This window comes from Monoraphidium neglectum, assembly GCF_000611645.1.
Source record: "Monoraphidium neglectum strain SAG 48.87 unplaced genomic scaffold scaffold00310, whole genome shotgun sequence".
In the NCBI taxonomy this organism is placed as follows: domain Eukaryota; kingdom Viridiplantae; phylum Chlorophyta; class Chlorophyceae; order Sphaeropleales; family Selenastraceae; genus Monoraphidium; species Monoraphidium neglectum.
In genome coordinates, this window is record NW_014013318.1 from 293 (window position 1) to 23,394 (window position 23,102).

Consider the following 23,102-nt stretch of genomic DNA (forward strand, 5'->3'; position numbering starts at 1 on the left):
TGCTATGACGACACCACCCATTACCATGAAGACGATCGCCGCATCAAAGGGTGCAACCCTACGCTTGGCACCCAGTCATGAGATGCCAAGAGCAGGGTCGAGCCAAGATATCTTCAAAGCAGGCACGCACCGAGTGCTTCCAGGACGCATGCTATCGGCGTGCCAAGCTGCAAAGCGCATTGATGTCGCCTCGCCCCCTTCTGTCTGTGTCAGGCAGGACCCCTGCTGACGAATCCGGGCCCGTCCGGCTCTTTGTCAAGCAAAGGTGTCTGCCTGTCCAAGGCATACATTCACAAACTCTCACGCAAGGGAGCAGGTGCGCACGCGCATTCGTCCTGACTCACCGGCCTAGGGCCATCTTTTCAACTAGGTAGTCCCCCAGGAACCCGGCCAGAATGGCCATCAGCCCGTTGCCCAGGAACACGGCTTGCGAGAACGTCTGACCCAGGGATTTCTCTGAGGCACGCGGCGAGAGAATTGCATGTATGCATGCGCGTGTGTGCGTGCACACGTGTGTGTGTGTGTGTGTGTGTGTGTGTGTGTGTGTGTGTGTGTGTGTGTGTGTGTGTGCAGGCAAATCGTGTGCCCAGGGCAGAGCAGGAATACGTGGCACATGCAACGTGTAGGTGCAGCTGGTGCAAGCCTCTTGTCCTGTGAATCATCCCAGAAGCATCACAGTCAGCCCAGACAGCAACCTGTGCACCGCCAGCACAGTCGCAGCCCGTGCCATGCGGGCTGCACCGCTCGCCGCAATAGCAGCCCAACCTGAGAAGCCGCGCTTGAAGTGCTCCGCCACCAGCCAGCTCTCAAACGCAGAGAACAGCAGCGACGTCGCCACGCCGCCCAGCACACGGCCAAGCATGAGGACCCGGAAGTTTGGGTAGTGCTTTGTGAGGCAGCTCAGGGAGTAAGCCACAACGTAGCCCAGGGTGGCTTTTTTGCGGCCCCTGCAAACATTTGCATCCGTATAGAGAATTTGTGTGTGTGTGTGTGTGTGTGTGTGTGTGTGTGCGTGTGTGTGCGTGTGTGTGCGTTCATGCATGGTTGTGTTTGGAGGTGTGTGCAAGGATGGGTTGTGCTGGCATGTGCGCTCATGCATCGGCACACCACATGGTGGGTCGTCCAACCAGATATCCGAATCAGACTCACGCTTTGTCAGCGAGCGCGCCGATGAATGTGCCGAAAACCATGGAGGAGCCGAACCCTGTTATGAAGAGCTGCCCGATCTGTGCAGGCGAGTAGCCATAGTGCTCATAGAGCGCGTACACATAAGGACCCTGCAGCCAGTCACCAACTGGGGAGCATGAAGGAGTGGTGGGAGGCGCGGACGGGGTTGCCTTGAAGGGGAGGGTGTTCTAACACCATTGTGTGAGGAGAATTTGGTTTTGAGGTTGGCAATTGAAGGGTCATGATTTATCATTGTATAAGCTTTGCAGGGCTGGGAGGCAGGCACACGCCCAAAGCACGCCGTGCTGGCAGCGGTCAAAAGTGGGCGCCCCAATGCTGGGGTCATGGGGCCGCGGTGTGCGCGGGCAGCAGCTGCGGCCAACCCCACGGCAGTGGCAATGGCTGGAGAGCTGCATGGCGTGGAGGAGAGCTCACGCATCTGCGGTGCAGGAAGGGGGTGGCAATCAACATGGCGGAGGGATAAGGAGAGCTCCCACGTGCGAGAGCTGCTGTGCAGATAGATCCTATCCTTTCGGCACCGCCGCCGCGTAGCATACGATGACGGGCCACTGGGCAACATGACGTGCGCTGGCGCGCCTGAATCGGCGCACCTGCAGGCTGTACACGAAGAGATAATTGTTGCGGAACGCACGCCCCGCCAGGCTGGCATCGCTTGGTGCCGCGATACCCTTGACCATTGGTTGGGTGGGTGGGGTGGGGAGGGGGGACGAGGGCGGTCAGAGGCACTGCACTGCAGCCCGAGCCAGGCGTTTGGGCGGTTCGATTGGGCAGGTGCAATATTCTAGATGTTGTGGGGTGCGCAGACCGCCCGAAGGTATTGACGACATGCATTATCAGTGATTGACGCATGCGAACATTGGCGAGGAGAATTGCACCCTCGTAGCACTGCGCTGCCCCCCAACCGCATCGGCACACCGTCCTCATCTCCTCAACACACCTACCTCCCGCCATACAAGGCCAGTCATTGGCAGAGAGATGACTGCCCATACTACATAGTAGAATGTATCCTGCATGATGCTAAAGGCTCAACGCCGGATGACCAATGCAACAAATCACGAAGATCATCGATGTGATCACAATCACACAGTACATCGTCTATGATATCAGAATAATAAATAGTGCTCATTGTCATTGATCAAAGCCGGTGAAACCAGCGCCGATCGAGTGCCCAGCGTGCACCTGGCTGGTCGCTCTTTGAATTTGGATGAAATAAAGTATTATGGAATCCTAAAAGCTTGGGTCGTCTAGAGTAGAGTTTGACGTGCTTCACAAACCATTTTAGGCTGTCTGGTCTTCATGAGGCTGATGGTGAAGTGTGTCCCGCACTGTAAAGCCTGGGCACAATGCAAGCAACTGTGCGGTAACCCCTCTGCAATTCCACAGGACATGAAGCCTGGGCACAAACACAGACCACCATGAGGCCATTGAGGTCAACAGCCTCCCTTCAACGCCTGGCACAGCAAGCATTGGCGGCAGTCTGGGGGTGCGGCTGCATGCTGCCAGGCATTGCGAAGGGTTGTGCAGGGTCCACACGCCTGAGACTGCTTGCCCACGACAACCCGTATTTATCGCCATTGCAACTTCAAGTTTGCTGCAGTAATGCACAAAGCCACACTACTGTCGATGCACCAAAGCCACATTGCTTGCCACTGCTGCCCTTTTCTCCAGCATGCCGTACGGCCACTGCGCCAACACGCCGCACAGCTTCACAGCACGTCCCCCACAGGCCGCAACTGCAATGTTTGAGCTCAAACGTGCCACATGGATTAACAGCTGTCAAGACCAACCATGAGGTTGCTCTATGGCTGCAGCGGCCGCTTGTCAGCGAGCAAAGATGCTGGATCGGTCAGGAAGGCATCCATGCGAGCCGTGTCAAAAGTGGGTGAAGCCCAGGCAGCCTCATCCACGCTAAAATCTGCTGCAGACAAGAAAAATTTGCGGAGGGGTGCCTCCAACCACCCCTCCTGCTGGGCATGTTGCAGTGCCAGCATGGCATGCAGCGCGCGTGCTCGCCGGGATGGCTTTGGCTCCTCATCGCCAGTGCCAAAAAGCAACAGCTTGCCGTCCACATCAGCCCACACCTTGCTGCTCAGGTCGTCGGCAATCAGCTGCTTGTTGCTGTTTTCAACTAGCAGCTTGGGGTTGAGCACTAGCACCTGCAATGCCGAGCAGTTGCAGTAGGGGCAGCGTGCACGTTTGCAGCTGTTGGCACCAAAGTAAGCATGCAGGGTGGGAGAAGACACAGAAGCAACCCCAAACACAAGCGAAAATTACATAAAGTGAAGGCCAGGCCCCAGCCAGCACCTTGTCCGGGTTACCTTGTAGGGCTGCATCACACGCTGCACGCCATCCACCAGGAAGCTGCTAGGGGCGAACGGCTTCAAAGTCCATTCCATGCGGTGAAACCGGCGCTCGGCAGCACCCGCCAGCAGCAGCACGTTGCAAGGATCGTTGATCTCAAGCCGCATGCGGCGCTGCGGCAAACAGCAACTTATGTTACATAACGTGACAGCAGATGGCAGGGTGCTGATGTCATGCCAGAACAGTTGCTAGCACACCGCCACAGCCATTTGCTACACCGCTGCCAAGTTACCATTGCAGCATACCTACTGCATTATCCTCCTGCTTGCACCCATATCAGCAATTGCTCCACGGCATTGAGCGGCATGCGTGAAATCGTAATGCACGTCCCAAGCGCACAAGCACGCCTTGACGCGGCCACGCTGGGGTGAGTACATCGCAGCTCCTGCCAACCCACCCGGATGCTGCGTGGCCAGTCCAACCGGTAGATGTGGGCTGCAGTGATGTTCTCGTAGGGGAAATCCTCCTCGAGCAGCATGCAGCGCAGCTGAGGCTTGGCGCAGGGGTCCAGCCCGAAGTAGAACGTCACCGCCTGCTCACGGTCATCACCCCGGCAGGCTTTGGATGAAGATGATGACGATCGAGGGCCCAGCCGCTCATACAAAAGCAGCTGGGACAGTGCCCAACTGCGCTGCACCTGCACGCTGATGTCCTCCAGCTTGCTGAGCACGGCCTCCTCAAACTGCGTCGCGAAATCGCCGCCTGGTCAAAGCAATGTGAGCAGGGACAGGGTGAAGGACCTTGATCAATGGCCAGCACGCACAATGGTCTGCAACATCAAAACGCTGCTTGTCACTGGGCAGCCGCAATTTTCACCAACCCAGCAACTACTGCTTTTGAGGGCCCCACCAGGCCAAACATGAACAGATCTACTTGTGGGCCAGAATTCCCACGCAAAGCCTCACCTGCTGCTGCTGCACCTGAGCAGCCGCAAGAAACGGAGGCAATGGGGCGACAGCCATGCCGCCACCGCAGAGTCCAGCATAAACACATGCAACAGGAGTGAGCAGGTTGTGAGGCACACCGCATACATGAGGCGCATGAGACCCACTCCAGTTGGTATATTTGCCATATCCATCATCACGAATTCCTGTAGCATCTCACCTGGTGCTGCGAATCAACAGTAGAACCCGAGTTAGAAGCCACAAAGAGTACATGCACAAAAGGGGCATGAAGGTGGGCAGGGATGGAGAGCAGCATGTGGGCAACGTCAGCACGGACCAGGTGATGGGGATGAGGAGAACTAGGCACAAAACACATGTGCCTGCTGCAGAATTGTATCCGCAATGCGGTACGCACGGCATTGTCGCCAAGCCACGCTTTTCAAGGTGCTGCTGAGCCTTCACCCAACGTCAGCACCGTCCATTGTCCACTCCACCCGGAGCAGCAATACTTGCTGTGGCCGAACCCATGAAACCGTGGCCCAAGCCAGCCAGTCGGTGATTGGAATGTCAGCTGCACACAAAACACATCTGATCCTCCCCATCCTGCCCCTGGAAGCCCCGCCAGATAGAAAGCAAGCCCCCAATTGCTGCTGGGCGTGTGCTGAATACGTCCCTGCCCATGTGAGCGGCTGCCACAGCAGCGACCACCCCCAATTGCCTTGGAGCACCTTCATAGCGTCTTATTGCGTAACCACGTTGCCCGATTGCCGCACCGGGTCATCGGAACACAAAATACCCCGCCCACCCCGAAGGACAGCTGCCATGATGGCTGCCCTCCTGTTCTCCTCCGGCAGGTTCAACAGACCAGCAGCCACGTTGGGGAGCTGGGCGATTTGAGGGCCGCCCTTCCGCAAAACTCGGGATCCTTGTCAGCAAAGAGCCCAGGCAGCGCCCGCACCAGCTGTTGCCTCGCAGTTGGCGAGGCCATGGAGACTGGGCCGAGCGTCCGCGCTGAGCAACCTGTGGCAGGCAGCACGCATGTGCATGAATGCTTTATCTGGCATAACCGTAACCAGCATGGCAATAAATCCAGCATCAGGCTGACGGCAGCACTGCACCTCTCAGCAGGCACTGAGCGCAGCCGGCCATCGTGCACTAGTCTGAGGGTCAGCTCACACGGACAGGGTTGCTGACGACGGCCGGCATGAGCTCCCTGGAAGTTCGAGGGGCCCAGCCCTATTCGTATACCTGTTGCCTGCTCCCAGGCTGTCATCAGCATAGTGGCATCACCGCCAGGACTGAAGCCTAGCAAAGCCTGGCGGTGCACATGCCTGCGTGCTCACCCAGATTGTTGCCACTGGGGGTGATGCCTGCCCGCGCAGGCCCAGCCGACCTGCTTTGCATAACACCCACAGCTCCAAGCGCGAAGGAAGTTACTAAGCTACGATAAGCCGAGGGGCTGGAGTGCGGTATGAGAGCCGTTCAATGGGAAGTAGGTTGTGCGCACTGGTAAACTTCTCAAAATCTAAAAGCAAGCAGATGGTCGTGAGGTGGCAACCTGCTGGCATGACGGACGCTGCTGGAGGGGTGCACGGAGGACCGTGCTGAGCTGGTGCAGAGCAGCTGCTGCAACAACAGGCCCTTCGTTTTCCCAGGCGAAGGCTCTCTAGGGAACGCAGGTTGAGCAGGGAACCAGCGGCTGGCGTATCAAGCCCTGAAGGGATCCGATTTCTATGCCCAGGACCGGACCCAGGGCGGCGGCGGCGGCGGCGAGGGGGCAGCCGGCGCAGATGGAACACCTGTTGGGCTGGCTCAGGGCCACCGCAGCGGGTAGGAAAAGGCGAAACGCACAATCGTAAGGATAGGCCGAAACGCACAATCATAAGGATAGGCCGATGTTTAATGAGCGATCGGGTCGAGTCCCCATGGGCTAGCTTGCAGCTAAGCGCAGTTGCCTGCAGCCCCCACTCCGCAATTTGCGCCGCCAGGGTGAGCTTGCGCCATGGCGTCATGCGGTGGCGCTTGGTGGCGCTGGCTGGCCATCATTTTACATGGCACGCAACAGTGAGGGCGGGAACGTGCATACGAGCACAAGTCTGGGACGACTGACAAATCTCAACAGTTAGCTCATGAGGCTTTTACAACAAGCGCATGATACTTGACATGTATGAATGTATGGCCCAGCTGTCGACCTTGTAAACACGTAGCCTCCAAGGATTGCAGGCTTGCGCTTGGCCTTGTGACATTGCACAGTCTGCAGCTGTCAATGTGCCGACCACACGGAAGCCGACCGCGCCCGCATCCCCTGCCGCCCGGCCGCTGCGCATCCCGTCAGCATGCGACGAGCAACAACCTGGGCACAGCTTACACCACGCGGCGCCGCGCCAGCGGCAAAACGAAACGCGGCGACAAAATGCAGACCGTATGCGTTGCGGGTCCACAACAGCGTCTACTTGTTCCAGTCCGGGTCAAACTCCCCGCGCGCCCAGCGGCGGATGCCGTCGAACAGCTTGGCGGGCGCCTGGGGGATGGCCTCTATCGTGTCGAAGATCTCTTTAAGGTCCGCGTTGGGGTCCTGCATGCCGCCGCCCTTGGTGGGGATGCCGCGCACGGGCGCGAGCTTGCGGCGGACGGCGTCCATGAACTGCGACAGGATGCGCTTCTCGCCCATGCGCAGGCGCGCGGCCAGGCGCGCGGTGCCGCTGAGGTCGGGGCTCTGCGTGGGGTTGTGTGAGGGATGGATCAGTTGACCGTTGGACTCAAGACGTTCTGGGGAGTGGGAGGGCGGCACAAAGGGCAGCACTGTCATCAAGGGGCAGCTACCTCCTCTGAGGCCTTCAGCAGCGGCCCAGACATCCAGTCAAACGGCTCTGCGGGCGTGCCTTGGGCATAGCACTCATCCACCCATCAAGCCCAGGAAACGACCCCAGCCGGCCCCGTGCCACACCTGCAGCGCCTTGATCTCCTCCTCCATGCTGGTCTTGTAGGCCGCCAGCCTCTCCCTGCAGTCGCCCATCAGCAGCTGCAGCACCTCGTACTCGTTCATCTGGGTGACCACCACGTCGCTGTCAAAGGACGCCTTGGCAAACAGGGCGGGGTCCTGGGGCAGGTTTGGAGGTGAAGGGGAGCGACAAGATCAGGAACAAGCCCAGGGGTGCGCGTCACGCGCTTCATTCAAACTTCAGCAGTGTGTGAGACTGAGTAACGCAGGCACTGAGAACTGCTTGCTCGCACAGTGTCTCAAGCTCTCATTCCACAAGCATTGCCAACAAGTGAGTGGGCTCCCCAAAAGCCCCTGGCACTGGCAATGCTCCCTTGACCGCTCCCTTGACCCCTCCAGGCCAGCCCCCGCGGCCTCAGAGCAGGCCCGAGGGATAGCATGGCCTACCTGGATCCGTGAAAGGCGCAGGTATGCAAGCAGCTGGATGGGGAATTTGTCTGCATAGACGGGGAAGCGCTCCTCTGAGCTCATGCCCATTGCCTGCAACAGCTGCTGCTTTGACTGGTAGTACCTGAGGTGGGTGTGCAAGTGCGTGCGTGGGAAAGAGTGAGTGCGTGAGAGTGTGTGTGTGTGTGTGTGTGCGTGCGGGGAACGAGTGTGTGCGTAAGAGAGTGTGTGTGTGTGTGTGTGTGTGTGTGTTTGTGTGTGTGTGCGCGTGCGTGTGTTTGTTTGTGTGTGTGCGCGCGTGCGTGTGCTTTCTTGGTGTGTGCCATGTATCTCTAAAAACGTAGCTGGATGCAATCTGGAGCTCGTACATGTGCAAGTGCAAGGGCAGACGCATGCACGCAGCGACAAGCCAGCCGCCTAGCGTGCCTCCCCCCCAAAATCCATTGGAGCCTACTTGTCGGCCCGAACAAGGGAGGCGTTGAACAGCAGGAAGTCTGACAGGTTGTTGTCCTGCACTGTGCCAAAGCACAGCAGCAGCTCGCCGTTGGGCCGCCCGTCGTTCAGCAGCACCTCCTGGCCCTCCCTGCGGAGGTTGAGTGGGGCCGCCGGTCGCCACTTTGAGAGCTCGAGGGCTCGAACACACGAAGCAGCCGCGGCCAAGCAGCACGCGGCCGCGGCTAGCATCCAGCACAGCCATCCCACGCCAGACCCGCCGCTCCATCCAGCTGCAAGCATGCCGAAGGGCTTTTGCCAGGCCCCCATCTACAAGCACGGCACTCGCATCGCTGATGCGCCGTATGCACCCCCCGCCGCCCCAATCATCCATGGCCGCCCGGCACCCACCTGTAGGGCCGCGCCGACTTGAGCACCACCGCGCCGCTGCCAGCGTCGTAGTCCAGGTCGCACCCGTTCTCGTTCCCTGTGCGCCCCAGCTGCCCCGCCAGCGGCAGCAGCGCGAAGAGCTCGGCGGACGGCAGGTAGCTGGCGTGGGCGAGCACGACGCAGAAGGCGCGCAGGAACGCGGCCTCGTTGAATGTGGCTGGGTCGAAGCGTGCGGGGTCCTTGCTGAAGAAGGCCTCCGCCAGCTGCGCCCACTGCTGCTGGAGCGCGGCCTGGCGGGAGCGCGCCTCCTCCAGGACCGGGGAGCCCTGGTTTCCAGGGGGGTGGGTGGGGAGGGCAGGAGGCGGGGCGGTTTGGGTCCGCTGCAGGGTGATGCGCACGCTGGTCACCGTTCTCAGGCCCAGGTAGCCGCCGCAGCCCTGGGATGCGTGCGCTGCCGCGTGGCCAGGCGTGCCTCGTGCACGCGTGTGTGCGTGCGCGATGTTGTAGGGCGCCCCCGAGCCAACACCACCAGCCCGCACACATGGCTAAAGGCAACACTTACGTATCATCGCGGCTTGCAGCAAATTTGCGGCCCAGCTTGAAAGCCACAGCGCGTGCGCGCGAAAGCACAAAGCCCCACCTGCAGCTGCTCCGCGCGCTCCTTATCGTCCCACAGGATCGGCGAATCCGTCGACTCAGGCAGCGCCGCCAGCAGCGGCGCATACGGCGACGCGCCGCCCGCCGCGCGCTCCGCCATGAGCCACAGCGCCAGCCCGACCAGCTCGCCGCCGCCCTTCGCGGCTTCGCCGACCACCGGGTGGTTCTCCGCGTCGATGGAGGTGATGGCGACGGATTCGGGGATGACGAGCAGCGGCGCGCCCGCATCGACGTCGCGCGAGGCGATGAACCCGACGCGCTCGCTGCTCGAGGGGCCGGCCTTGAAGCGCTTGGGCTCCACGAGCGGCGCGGCCATGCCCTTGGCGGACTGCAGCCAGGACTGGAGCTGGGAGACGGCCGCGAGGCGCTCGGCGGCGGGCGCCTCGACCGCGGCTACAGCGACGACGACAGTCTGGCGGGCGGCGCGGCGGTGATGGCGGCACCGATGCGCACGGCTGCTTGCAAGGGCAGCGTGAGCGATTGGAGTGCCGCTACTGCTGCTGCTGGGTGCATTGCTGCTGCTGCTGCTGCTGCTGCTGCTGCTGACGGGGGCGTGGTGCCGTGATGGTGCGCCAGTGCGCCGTTCATGAGCAACACTTGGGGCTCGCAAGCACTGGCCGCCCCACCGTCCAGAGAGCGCCTGCATGTTTCAAGAGTACTCAAGTGCAGCACAACAACGGCAGGACCGCGAACAACTTATAAATCTTGGATTGCACGGTGGAAGGCCACACAGGAGTACGGTGTCTAAGTCGGATCCTGCAAACGCATGGGACAGTCCATCAAAACAGTGAATTTACGCGGCGATGTAGCTCATCGATCTCGCTCACACACCGTCTCGAGGGCAGTGACACCGCGACGCCTTGCCTGCCACTGGATTAATTCTGATACTGTAGAAGGCAAATGTGCCAATTGTCTCCTTCGTTTGTTGCATGCTTGTAGCACGGCTTGTTGCACCATGCTCCTGCACGTCAAGGGGTGCGCCGCTCCCTGCTGCGCCGCTTGCCGTCGCTGCTCGTGCTGCTGAATGCAAGGCTGTTGGCGTGCGTCAGCTGTCGCGTCGGCGCTCCCGTACTTATCGGGCGCTGTACGCACCTGGTACATGCAGATGGGAAGACGGAGAACCAGTCGAAAGGACGTTGCAAGAGCCTGACAGATGTGAGCACAGCTGCCGAATTGCCTGGGCAGGTTTCACGAGGCTTGCGGCGCGATCCTACGCACCGTGAACTCTCACTTGTGACGCCGAGCTTCCGCTGTCACAGGGACAATGCATGCTGCTGACCAGATTGATGTCGAGCTAGATGATGGCATGACTGTGATGGTCAAGCAAAAGGTGCGCGCTCAGCGCACGTTCTGCAACGTGCGGGGGCTAATCGTGCTGGCGGCAGCAGCCAAGGAGTTGGCTGCAGCCACATATGCGGGTTTAGCCAGGTGACTGGCGGTCAGGTGCAAAGGATTTGCAAAGGATGGGGCCAAGGGCAGCGCGGCAGCAGACGGGTTTTTAAAGCAAAGTACCCGTACACCAGCCCCTTGCGCGCGCCCGACCCTGCGACCCTCGGCGCTTCATGCAGCCGCGGGACATCCCGGCGACGCGCATGGGCGTGGGGGCCTGTCTGTGGGAGGGCGAGCTGCTGCTGGCTGCATATCTTGGTGAGCGGATTTGACTTGGGCAGTCTGGATACACAACTGTGCCCTTGGTTCTGGTTCAGAGCGTCAGCAACATGCCCTCGAAATTGAGTTTAGGTGACCCACACTGGCTGTTTAGGCTGAGCATTGCTGTCAAGTGTTTCACTTTGTTCACATTTGCCCTAAACCCACTACTCCTTCCTCGCCGCGCGCTCGAGCTGCAGCCGCCCAGCCGCGCCACCGGTACATCGGGCAGCGGGCGGTCGAGCTCGGCTCAGGGCCCGGACTGGCCGGCCTCATGCTGGCAATGCTGGGAGCGCAGGTGAGTGGCGGGATCTGGAAGGGACGGAGGCTGACATAAGTGCCCGAGGCCCCTGTTTCTGACCCCAAAACAAACTTCAGAGCCTCTAATTCACTGCGATCAACTGCTGCACACTCTTACAGGTGGTCATCACCGATAAGGATGTGGTGCTGCCCCTTATTCAGGAAAACATTGAGCTCAACGGCCTCCCTTCGACGCCTGGCACAAGCAAGCATTGCGGCGGCAGGTCTGGGGGTGGGGGCCCATGTTGGGCAGCTCTTGACAAACCCCTTGCCCTCTACCCAACCCTGCCGGGTGCTGGAGCAAGGCTAATATCTGGGTTCATCAGTACGATGACAACCCGTTCATGTCAGCAACCCCTTTCATTGTGCACGCAGCACCCCTGCCACCATCCTCGCAACTCCTCGCAGCGCGATGGCCGAGGAGCTTGAGTGGGGCAGGGAGGGCTACATGGGGCGCGTGGCGGCACTCGCGTCAACGCCAGTGGACCTGGTGCTGGCTGCTGACGTGACATACGGTGCGTCAGGGCGCATGGGGCGTATCAGCTGCCGTGCCATAATGTGCTCGGCAGGCGGTGCGGGCCTGTTGGCTGGGGCCACTCACTGCTGCCCAAGGCTGGCGTTGACCTGCCGCCAACCCTGCTTACCCCCACAGTTGACCAAGATGGGCAGAGCCCCAGCACTGAGCATTTTGTGCAGACATGCAAAGGTGGGTTGGCGGGTCCGAGAGCCAGATGCGGCAGGTGCCATGCCGTCCAGCTGGCTGCCTGCCATGCGGGCCCAACTGCAGCGACTGCAACCACGGTGATTCCCGCACAAATGACAACCCACGCGCGGCAGGCCTTTGTGGCCCCCAGACAGTCTGCCTGGTGTCATTCGAGCTGCGCAGCTCCCAAGTGAAGGAGGTGTTCTTGCGCGAGTCGGGGCGCGAGTTCTCACGCGTGGAGCGGCTGTCCAAATCTGCACTGCCAAAGTGCTATCAGGTGGAGCACATAGAGCTGTACAAGCTGCAAGTATGAGGGGTCCATGGGCGAGGGTATGTGTGATCATGCTGTGCAAAAGCGACAGCGCTGAGATGACGCGCTGTGCTTGCGCAGTGAGCGTGTTTTGGTAGTCGCACCCTTGTTTCTTGTCGTGTTCCAGGGCCCGTATGGCTGCGATTGTGGGGATTAGCAATGAATGTCACATGCGGTTTAATTAGCATGCTGATGAGCGCCAACGATGTACACTCACTTACTGCGTGTGTGCAAACAGTGTGGTTTGCTTGTGAATGTAATTTTTTGCCTCCAGAATCCGCATCCAACTGCCGCATGGTGTGCAAGTGCAGTATGCGCGTGCATGTTGGAACCTCCGTGCTACCAATCACTTGGTCTGTCGAATCCCAACCAGTCCGTGGCCGCGGCGGCTGTTGTGCGCTTTGCCCGTGCCCTGGCCGTGCCGTGATGGTCACAACCACCGGCACTTGAGCGGTCGACGCCGCGGACACATGCGCAGGATTGATTCGAAGTGCTGAGGTAGCACATAACGCGCACTGATACGTTTGCGAGCAAACGCCTCCTGTAAATTGCGCGATGCACTCATCATACTCCCTCCCAAGCAGCAGGGCGGCCCTGGGCCCCGCCAGCACATCCCAGCCGTCTGTGCAATATGTGGTGACGTCGCGGAGGGTTAAGGGACGCCGTGGATTGCGCAATCACGCAGCGGTGAGCTTCGTCATGCGGGATCCATTGCAGTGCGACTCGGGCTCTTGAAGGCAGCCCTGGCAATCAAAAAGCGCATAAAACTCTCACGCCGTGTTCGCAACTCAGGCAGTGGAGGCCCCTTCGTCGCAGCAGCTGCTGGAGCTTGGCGAGCGCGTGCGCGCAGAAGTGCCGGTGCTGCACCAGCTCGTGCATGGCCATGACCTGGTTTACCTCGACAACGCCGCGACTTCCCAGAAGCCGCGCGCTGTGCTGGACGCCATGAACGCCTACTATGAGGAGTACAACTCCAATGTGCACCGCGGCGTGCACTCGCTCAGCGCGCGCGCGACCGACGCGTACGAGGCGGCGCGCCACAAGGTCGCCGCGTTCGTCAACGCCGCGACGGACCGCGAAATCGTGTTCACTCGCAACGCAAGCGAGGCAATCAACTTGGTGGCGTACACCTGGGGCCTCAACAACCTCAAAGCGGGGGACGAGGTGCGGGCAGTGGAAGGCAGCAGTCCAAGCAAGGGCAGACTCTGCGAGGCACTGTGTGGAGTTGACGGTCAGCCGCGTCAGCGGCGCTAGCACACTGGCTTTGATGCATGCTGCTGTTGTTTGGAAGGCAAGTGGACGCTCAGTCATTCACTTGGCCTGGCAGGCTGGGCCACAGGACGGTGTAGGCATTCTGCCCTGCAACTGTGCTGCGCCGCACTGACTTCCTGTTCGTATGGCAGATCATCTTGTCGGTGGCAGAGCACCACAGCAACCTGGTGCCATGGCAGTTGGTGGCGGAGCGGACAGGCGCGGTGCTCAAACACATCGGGCTGACTGCGCAGCAGGAGCTGGATGTGGAGGTAGGCGGAGCGTGGCAGCTGGCGGCAACACAGCGCAGCCGCCTCCTTTTGCTGTGGCCGGAGGCACGTGCATTTGCAGCGGCATGCGTGCATTGCACAGCAAATTATAATGAGTGTTGGGCAGCGGCACACACAACAAGCAGCAATTGCATTTGTGGAAGCCGTGACCACACCGCCCATAATCCAGCTGCGGCGGAGGCGCCTATGCCTTCGTTGCCTGGACCCCTTCCATTCCGTGCCCTGTCCCCCTTCTCGCCACACTGTCTCCTGCAGCAACTCAAGTCGATGGTGAACTCCCGCACCAAGCTGATCTCGCTCCCTCACGTTTCCAACACCCTTGGATGCGTTCTGGACGTCCCGGCCGTCGTCGCCGCGGCGCGGTCAGTGGGCGCCAAGGTGCTGCTGGACGCCTGCCAGAGCGTGCCCCACATGCCGGTCGACGTCCAGACGCTGGGCGCCGACTGGATCGTGGCGAGCTCCCACAAGATGATGGGGCCCACCGGCATCGGCTTCCTTTGGGGCAGGTGGGTGCGCGGCCGGCCGGGGGCGGCGGTGGTCAGTGGCGGCAGCTGGTGCCAAAGGTGCTTGGCCCCTCTTGGCCGGCACCGGCCTAATCGGGGCAGCCGAGGATATTGGTACGAGGGCCGGCATCCAGGCGCGTGTTGGCTTGATGCACCTCCCCCACCTCTGAAACGCGGGTGTCCCTGCTTCAGGTATGACCTTCTGGAGTCCATGCCCCCGTGGATGGGCGGCGGCGAGATGATCCAGGATGTTTTCTTGGACCACTCCACCTACGCCGCGCCGCCCATGCGCTTCGAGGCCGGCACGCCCGCCATTGCGGAGGCCATCGGCCTGGGCGCGGCCTGCGACTACCTGAGCAGCATTGGCATGGACACGGTGGGGCCCATGTTGCGCTTGAAGCTGGGGAGAGTTTGTCTGGATCAAGCCTCGGCAGTTGGGAGGTAGTCCTGCGTCCAGCCACGCATGACGGTCCCCTGCGCTCTGGCATGTCTTCCGCCGCTTGCCGGTTCTCCTCCTGCACCAACGTCAACATTCATCAGAAAACCAATCACCAAACTGCCCTTGTACCACCACCCATGCCTGCCCTTTGCGCAGGTGCACGCCTATGAGGACGACATTGGCACATACCTGTACAACCAGCTGGCTGCCGTCCCCAAGGTCACCATCTACGGCCCGCCCCCAACTGCCCCCCGCGGCCGCGCCGCCCTCGCTGCCTTCAATGTCGAGGGCCTCCACGCGACGGACGTGTCGACGCTGCTGGACAACGCCGGCGTCGCTGTGCGGTCTGGCCACCACTGCACGCAGCCGCTGCACCGGTTCCTGGGTGTGCCTGCAAGCGCACGGGCAAGCTGCTCGGTGTACACCACTCGCGCGGACGTGGATGCATTCATAGCCGCCCTCAAGGACACAATTGCATTCTTCGAGGAAGTGGGCAGCATGTGACATGCCCGCCGGGAGTTTGAGCGGAGTTGCCGCATACGTTGTGTACGCACATGAGTCGAGCATTTTCTGAGGCTTTGCTGAGGGACCGTTGTCATCGTGTTTTGCTGCCAGTGCAGCTGATGGCTGACAATGCAGCTGCCAGCTACCGCACAGCCTTGCCTGCTGTTAAGGGGTGAACGTTTGGTGCTGCACCGCTCGATCGTGCATGGTGAGGCTAAGATCCAGGTGCAACAGAGAACAGATCACTTAAGAACGAGCTTGAAGGCTGTGCTGCAAGCGATGTTCCAGCTTGACTGCGCTGTCCTTTTCTGGCGCCTAGTGGTTCTGATCGAAACAGCTGTAACCATGCGGGAATTATTTGAGATCTACGCACCTGCAGTGGTGAGGAACAAAGGGCCCCATCCTTGCCTGCGCAGCGAGATGTGATGTCACTTGGGTCACTCACCAACGACGCACATTTAGGCGCCCTCATGCACACAGTGGGCCCGTATAAATATATTCGTTGCTACGGATTCGTAAGCATATGGCTTTGGTACGCCAGGGCCCCTTGCCAGCCCCGTGAATCGGCGTCAAACCTTGCTGACGTCGAGGGCTAACTCGTAGAAGAGCCGACGTAACGGCACCGTGGTGTCATCAACATGCTTTAAATGTCGTTCTATCACTGATATCGGCGACTCGATCCCGACGAGAGCATTCAGGCGCGAGTTCTGGGCCCACTCACTTTCAGCACCCGCTTTTGAATCGCCGCTGCCCGCTGGTGATCGCGCACCAGACGGGCCAGCAGCGGGGTGTAAAACGTTAAACGTTTCAATTCACATCAACCTTATACCTTAGTCACGCTCACAGCGCTCGTAAGAGGGAGTGCAGCTTGGGGCCTTGACCTCCGGTCGCGCTCTGCACACAGCTCTGTTCGCTGCCAAGTAGCGCTTAAATGGACAAGGAGAATCTGCTTGATCCCATGAGTTCCGCCGGAGGCTGCAGCAGGGCGATATGCAGCAGCAACCCCGGCCTGCAAAGATCGAAGCCATCTCAGCACCACAGCAGCTCGTCAGCAGGCGTCCGGGTGCCCTTGATGGACATCACGCACCTTTTTCCTTACCACGTAAGCCAAAGCTGCTCGTGACTGGACCTGCCCCCGCGGGCGCAACTCAAACTCGAGTTGGCATCGCTAATCGGCCCTGCCCTACCGCACAGAATGGGCTTATTATGGGCTCAAGGGCCTCTGCGAATGATTCAAGGCTGGCCCAGGTGCGGCAGCGGCGCGGCGGCCACGCTTCGAACGCGCGCTCGAACCTGGCACTCCGCGTTGAGTCCGCCGCATGCGCAAACCCAAAAATGCATTCACCCTAATCGGCTTGCGTGATGATGGCATCAAAACTTGCTGATGTCTTTGTAAACTTCCAATTCTTATTCATTTTCAGGCACGCTTGCCAGGCCTGGGCGGCGGCAGCAGCAGCGGCAGCACCCCATCAGTGACAGGTGTGATACAACACACCAAGGGTTGCGGGGCGCAAGCATTCTTGCGTCTGTAAGACCACGATGTGTGACGATCGATAGTTGCGGCGTTCTTTGTGCTACAATCCTGCCCCTTTTTTGTGCACCCTCCCCCTCCCACCACAGGCGAGCGCGCACTTTACGGCCATCGCAGCATGTCACAGGGCAGGCGCATTGCGCGCATGAGGTGACGCTGACAGCCTCCGCCGACACCACAACTTGGGAGGGCATCAGCAAGGAGCAGAGCGCAGCTCACCCTGTGGTGTGACCTCCGCCCAGCCCATTTCATTGCAATATGCAGAATTTACTGTTTGGTCCTTGGCTGCTTGTATTGTTGGCCCGTTTATGCCTCCTGCACACAGTCGCGATTTGTTTGTTTCAGTTTAAACTTTGGTTTTGCTCTGGGCAGTGCTGGTGCCGCCATCAGCAGGTGCGCAGAAGCTGGTTTCCACCTGAGCCACCTGTGCAGACTTTTGGTGATCTCGCGCCAACTTTGCAGGGTATTGGTCGTCTGGATGCTTCTGGTCTGCGCCACCAACGTGTTAACTGCCGTTAGCCATAGCTGACTTGGCCTGGGCCAGAGCCATGTTTGCTTGCCCTTCCGTGGCCAGCAGACAGCATCCTTGAGTCATGCAGATTGTCAAAATCAGCCACTAAGTTAAACAGGGTAAGACATTTTCCTGGTATGGTGCGTGGCAGAGAACGTACAGCGTGCCGCAAGTTTGTGCTGTAGCAAGATAGCCAGCATCAGTGTCATTATGGAACGGATTTCATACAATGAGCAATCCCACACACAGAGCGCATCTTAATGAAACCTCCATGCAGGCAGACTTTGATACATGAGGCGATATTCGTCAGTCGTGTCTCAAAGAAAGTCTGCAGGCGTGTTGCGGATGATGACATGCTGTGCAATCACACGCTGTGCACAGGGCAGTGTATCCACAGCAATTGACAGGTTGTGCACACCCCGCAAGCACTATGAGCCATGCCAGGATGCAGCGACACACAGCATAGCCCTCGAGCGCCGCGGCAATACAAGTGCGTGGTGGGCAGCGTGCAGGAGGGCGCAGCTCGAGGCTCACATCGCAACCCAGGGATGGCAGGAATGGCAGGTCTGCATTGCAGTGTCAACGCGATGAGTGGGGCCTCATTGAAGCGGGAGGTGCACGTACCGTGCACATTGCACTCGCTCACTCCTGCAGGTCTCCACCGCCAGCACGCCGCACCACACACCCAAAAATTCTGTCCCCGCTTGGGTGGATGAGTCTTTGACCAATGTCGGCCGCGAGGCACACTGCATAGAGATCTCGCGTCGATGCTGCAACTTACATGTACAGGAACGTTCAATTGATTGATTTGGCGGGCTGTCTGCCGTCGAGTAATCTCATGATCATACGCATTGCGTGGAGGAGCATACACCAGGGCTTATTTTGAGGCTTTGTCACGCAATCATATTGGTTAGTTTGGGTGGGTGCAGCTTAAGTGGTGAGTAGCACAAGCAGGGAGCACGCCAGCGGGCGCAGCGCGAGCGGGAACGCCGCGTGGGTGCGTCGACCTGGGCATTTGCGCATGGGCTCACTTTGCCGCTCCGCCAATGCCACTGCAGGATTGCCGTCGAAGGGATGGCACGAGCACCCAACGGCGGCGTGGCCATGGCCTGTGGCACGGCAGCATGTCTGGTGCTGCTCCTGGCACTCGCGGGAGCCACGGGCGCCCGGGGCGCGCCCGCGCCAGCAACGGCATCGAATGCCACCCCTTCACCGCTGATCCCACTGGCCACACCGCTGGGCCAGGCGCTGCTGGCGACCAGCTGGCAGGCGGCCGACTTTGGGCCGCTCGCGCAGGCTTTCCTGACACAGGAGAACCTTGCGTACTGCGGCGTGGCGAGCGCGGTCATGGCGCTCAACAGCCTGGGGGTAGCGGCGCCTATTGCAGAGGGCGTAGGCCCATACCACTATTGGAGCCAGATCAACTGTGAGGCGGCGCCTGCGCGGATGCAAGGGAGGGCGCGCTGTGTCGACACCCCATGGGCCGCATTGCATGCGGATCTGGCATGGCCGATGCACCAGCAGGGCGCTGAGGCTGCCACAGCCTTGGGTCAGCCAAATGACGTCATATTGCATTACGGATGAATGCATGGTTTTTGAAAAATCAACCCCCTTCCTGAGGCTGGCATCGCTTTTTCACGCCCCACCACCTGCGCCTGCACCCGCTGCAGTCTTCAACAGCAGCGCGACGCGCGCCATCATGACGGCGGACGACGTCAAGAAGGGCGGCATGACGCTCGCGCAGCTCTCGGCGCTGCTCTCATCCCACAACAATGTGTCTGCCCAGGCGACGCACGCGTCAGACCTGCCCCTGGACGCCTTCCGCAAGCTGCTCCGCACCAACGTGGCGTCACCCAGCGACCGCCTGCTGGTCAACTACAACCGTCCTGAAGTGGGGCAGCAGGGCGGCGGCCACATCTCGCCGGTCGCGGCGTACAGCCAGCTGACAGACAGGGCTTTGGTGATGGACGTCGCGCGCTACAGGTATCCGGCCTCCTGGGTGGCGGTGCCAGACCTGTGGCGCGCGGCGCTGGCGGTGGACTCGGCCTCGGGGCTGAGCCGGGGCGTGGTGGTGGTGCGGGCAGCGGGCGGTGGAGGCGTGGTGGCACAGGCTCCGGTGCACGCTGTCGTGGGGCGGCGCTGAGGCGGCAGATGTGCGCCCGGTCGCGTGTGTTCGAGGCCAAAGCGCGTTTGTGACCATAGGGCACGGTCTGCCTTGCGGAGGCCGTAGAGATGCGTTGGGGCATAGCACGAGAGTTCGTATGATGGGGGAGCAAGTACCAGGAGCTGACAAGCACCCAGAAACACAGGTTTTTTCAGCAGACGTGGACATGCACGTTTGAACAATCGAGCCCAGTCATGTAACTGATTGTCACGACGACAAAGGTGGCAGGGCTTCATAAGCAGTTGATACGAAACTACGATAAAGAGGCTCACCTTGCCCTGGCGACATGGCGGGCTGCATTCCCACAATCCTGGAGCAGCTTCTTCTGCACAACCGCCAGCGCCATGTTCGCAACCAACTCGCACCCCGCCTGAAGTGATCCGCACCAGCGCCACAGCAATTTTTATGTTAAAAAGTCATAGTGACGACTAAATTACGTCACGGTGCCCGTAGCCGACCGCCACGCTCCGTAGCTGCGAATTCGCCCACGCAGCTGCCACCAAATGACGAGTGCTATCTCGAAAGCCTCAACTCCCCCGTCCAACTTGGGATAATTAGTGCTTGAATTGTTCTATTTGTCACCAATCAGCAGCATATTTTGCTTGCCCTGAACCCGGACCTGCTTCGAGCCCTTGTCGCCCCTGAGCTAAGAACCCACACCATGGCGGCTCGCTCCACTCTCGCGAAGTTCCTGCCTATTGAGGTTATGCCGGTGCGTGATTCCGTTCGAAGCTGGCTGGTGTTTCCCTGCCGTGTGTGGAAAGGCTGGGCCGTGCCCCGGGGTCGTTGTGCCAGTGTTTCTTGCTTATTATGTTGATGTCTCGGCGACTCGGCGTGTGCCAGCAGCAGCCACTGGTGGACTCGCAGGCTCCCACGCCGGGGAGCAACTGCGCTGTGTTTATGAGGCGCTCTATCTCTGTATGTGTTTAATGTCACGGCCTTTCGTCTCCCTGGAGCTGCCTTCAGGGCTGACGCGTGCTGCAGGTCTAGCAGGAAGGCGAATCGAAGCGCAGCACATCCCGCTGACGCCTCTCTCATATTGCGCCCCTGCACCGGCGCTAGGTTGTGGGCCCCGTGGCTCTGGCTGCTGGCCTCTTTGGTTGGATGATGACCCGCACCATTGTCAGCGACCCTGATGGCCAGTGAGTCCCCGGGACTGGAGTAACGGGGACAGTGGTCTGCATATGCCACATGCGCAAGAAAAGCGCGCCAGCCATTGAGCTGCTTTCCCCCTCTGTAGTGTGCGCAGCGCCGTCACCATCCCCCGCCCCGCCGCCCAACGCGACATCCCTTGCAGCTCCAAGGCCCGCGTGGGCATCAGCATTCAGGACGACGAGACCGCCGAGAAGCGCGGCGAGGGCTGGCGCGGCAGCATCCGCAACCACTTCACGACGCGTATCTCGTCCAACGCCGTCAGCATCTTCCCCAACAAGGTCTGATCGCCCCCACGGGCCGCTGGCACACGAAGCCACGCAGCAAAGCGGGCGGGCATGCAAGCCTCCACGTGCTGGCATGCCCTGCCTTTCAAGGCGTGCCCCTTGGCAATGCGGCCCTTTCGCCGCCGCCTGATTTGACTGGATGGCGCGCAGCTCACGCTGCTGCCAGCTGGCAGCTATCTCGCGCCCTAAATGCTGCCCACACAAGCTCTATACAAACCTGATCTGAGCGGCACGCCTCTGCGGCGTGCTGCTGGCCACTGGCGCCATGTTGCAAAGTATCGCAGCAGCAGCGACACACCTATGCACACACCCAGCACAGCCGCACCCGTTTCTGCGACCAGCAGTATGCACCTTTGCACCGCGTGCAGACAGCGCAACAGCGGCGGCTGGCCCTTGCCCACCGGCCCCGCCTCAACAATCAGCAACACACATACAACCTGCTGCTGGCCTATCCTGGGATCCGCCCTGGCACACCACTGTGCACCTTGTTCACCATGCTTGGACGCGCGTGCACCTTTGTGATACGCACGTCACGGAGGTATCTTACTTGTTTTTTTCCATTACGTGTAAACAGAGTTCCACTCAGTGCCATAATATTGGGCTTGCAGTGACAAAGGGTGCAGTGGTGTACGGTAATGATGACATCGATGTGCAGAACGGAAAGGGCAGGCGGGAGAGCGTGCTCAACAAAGAGCCGTGTCAACTTGCCATGCCTCCGCTGGGGCCGCATCACAGGGGCGGGAGGGCAACTTTGGGGCCAACTTGAAATGATTGGCACGTGGCTGCACGGAAATAGCTTCTGCTACATACACTTGCATTTGTCCGCATTTGCAGTCGACTGTTGAGCCCAGTTCGCTGGCAAGCTCAAGCTCAGCACCAGCCCCAGGTCACAGATCAGACAGGTCTATCACCTCGCGCTCCTGGGCCGCCGGCCCCGCCCCAGTCCGAGCGCCCGAGCGCGTGGACGACTTGAAAAGCTGCCGCTGGCGGGGCCGCTGCTGCCGCCACGGCGCCGACACGCCCGTTGCGCCCCCGTCTGGACCGTCCCCACTGCTGCCGCAGCCGCCGCCGCCCCTGCAGTCGCTGTCGCAGCCCTGCAGTAGCTCTGCGTACTGCTGCCGCACGTCTGCCGGGCCCGGCGCCGGCGCCCGGTGCGCCACGGCTGCAGACGGGGGCGAGGGCTGCCGCTGTGCCGCGCGCTGCTTGGCGTCTGGCGTACACGCCTTCTTTGGTGGCGATGCCAGCACAACTCTGTCCGCTGCTGCCCCTGGTGCGGCAGCGCAGCCGCTGGCTGCGGCGGCTGTTGGGCCGCGCGCGGTCTTGAATCGGTTTGAGCGCGCCGGCGCTGGCTGCCCCGCCAGCTGATCTGGGTCGTGGGCCCTTGGGACCGCCGCCGTGGCCCCGCCGACCGCCGCTGCCATTCTGCTGCGGCGGAGGCGCTCCATGAGCGGGAGCGCTTCGGGGGAGCCGGGGGCAGCTGCTGACGACGCCGCCACTTTGGCCGCCGGGCGATGCGTTGGACGAGCCCCACCCAGGACTGCTTGTCTAGCGCTGTCCAGCTGCTGCGCCGGGCGCTGGCCCCCCGAGGACGTGGGGCCCGCGTCGCTCACGTCTCGACTGCTGCGCCCGGCTGTACCCAGCCGGTGCACACTCTGGCGCTGCAGGGGCCGTCCAGCATCCCGCTCCCCTTCGTCCTCCCCCTCGCCGCCTCCCTGCTCCTCGCCGCCGCTGCTTCCATCAAGCTCTATTGGCTGCGACGCGCCCGCCGCGCTCCCCAGCTGCGCGGGGATGCCCCTGTCCACCCGATGTGTCACCCTGTTGGGCGGCGACCATGAGCCGTCCAGCACCACCACCTCCTCTCCCTCTCCCTCTCCCTCCTCCCCCTCGCTGCCGCCTCTGCTGAGCGCCCGATGTCGCTCCGCGCGCCCCTCCGGCAGCCCGCCTGGCTGCGGCATACCGGCCGTGGCTGCCGCCGCTGGCTCAGCCGCAGCCGTGGGGGTCTTGCGGGAGAGGAAGCGGTCCATGGGCCCCGACGGCGCCCGGCCGCCGCCGTCGCCGCGGGGGCGGCCAGAGCCGCCGCCGGCGGCCGAGAGGCCGCCACCCTTGGCGCCCTGACCCCGCTGCTGCTGCTGCTTTTGGCCAGCTGGAGTGGAGGGTGCGGCGTGGCTGCCGGCCCCGCCGGTGCCCATGCCCCCGCCTGGCGGCAGCGC

General features: G+C 61.0%; 6 protein-coding genes across 6 annotated transcripts in view; 3 read left to right on the forward strand and 3 right to left on the reverse strand.

Moving 5' to 3' along the window:
• Positions 1-340: 340 nt before the first annotated feature.
• MNEG_2663 (Major facilitator superfamily domain-containing protein 5) lies at positions 341-1,865 on the reverse strand (the record flags this gene model as incomplete). Its single annotated transcript, XM_014048854.1, has 5 exons — positions 341-456; positions 766-947; positions 1,150-1,277; positions 1,556-1,606; positions 1,779-1,865. The coding sequence occupies 5 exons, from the start codon at positions 1,863-1,865 to the stop codon at positions 341-343; spliced, it is 564 nt and encodes a 187-aa protein (XP_013904308.1).
• Positions 1,866-6,882: 5,017 nt separating this feature from the next.
• On the reverse strand, positions 6,883-10,401 carry MNEG_2664 (hypothetical protein; the record flags this gene model as incomplete). The annotated part of the gene is made up of 7 exons (XM_014048855.1): positions 6,883-7,149; positions 7,381-7,533; positions 7,822-7,945; positions 8,276-8,404; positions 8,665-8,969; positions 9,284-9,646; positions 10,393-10,401. 7 exons carry the CDS (start codon positions 10,399-10,401, stop codon positions 6,883-6,885), a joined length of 1,350 nt encoding a protein of 449 aa, XP_013904309.1.
• A 163-nt stretch (positions 10,402-10,564) lies between these two features.
• Positions 10,565-15,247, forward strand: MNEG_2665 (cysteine desulfurase / selenocysteine lyase; the record flags this gene model as incomplete). Its single annotated transcript, XM_014048856.1, has 12 exons — positions 10,565-10,630; positions 10,869-10,947; positions 11,148-11,245; positions 11,368-11,471; positions 11,656-11,762; positions 11,900-11,953; positions 12,085-12,257; positions 13,053-13,424; positions 13,664-13,783; positions 14,057-14,307; positions 14,497-14,680; positions 14,900-15,247. The coding sequence occupies 12 exons, from the start codon at positions 10,565-10,567 to the stop codon at positions 15,245-15,247; spliced, it is 1,956 nt and encodes a 651-aa protein (XP_013904310.1).
• A 3,741-nt stretch (positions 15,248-18,988) lies between these two features.
• Positions 18,989-19,432, forward strand: MNEG_2666 (hypothetical protein; the record flags this gene model as incomplete). Its single annotated transcript, XM_014048857.1, has 1 exon — positions 18,989-19,432. One exon carries the CDS (start codon positions 18,989-18,991, stop codon positions 19,430-19,432), a length of 444 nt encoding a protein of 147 aa, XP_013904311.1.
• A 682-nt stretch (positions 19,433-20,114) lies between these two features.
• MNEG_2667 (hypothetical protein) lies at positions 20,115-20,892 on the forward strand (the record flags this gene model as incomplete). Its single annotated transcript, XM_014048858.1, has 3 exons — positions 20,115-20,165; positions 20,516-20,595; positions 20,751-20,892. 3 exons carry the CDS (start codon positions 20,115-20,117, stop codon positions 20,890-20,892), a joined length of 273 nt encoding a protein of 90 aa, XP_013904312.1.
• Positions 20,893-22,702: 1,810 nt separating this feature from the next.
• Positions 22,703-23,102, reverse strand: part of MNEG_2668 (putative Flap endonuclease GEN) — a gene marked incomplete at both ends in the record, with an annotated part of 4,908 nt that continues 4,508 nt past the window's right edge. Inside the window, one exon of the mRNA XM_014048859.1 lies at positions 22,703-22,707. Coding sequence (XP_013904313.1) covers positions 22,703-22,707 — 5 coding nt within the window. The remainder of the gene's footprint in view (positions 22,708-23,102) is intronic.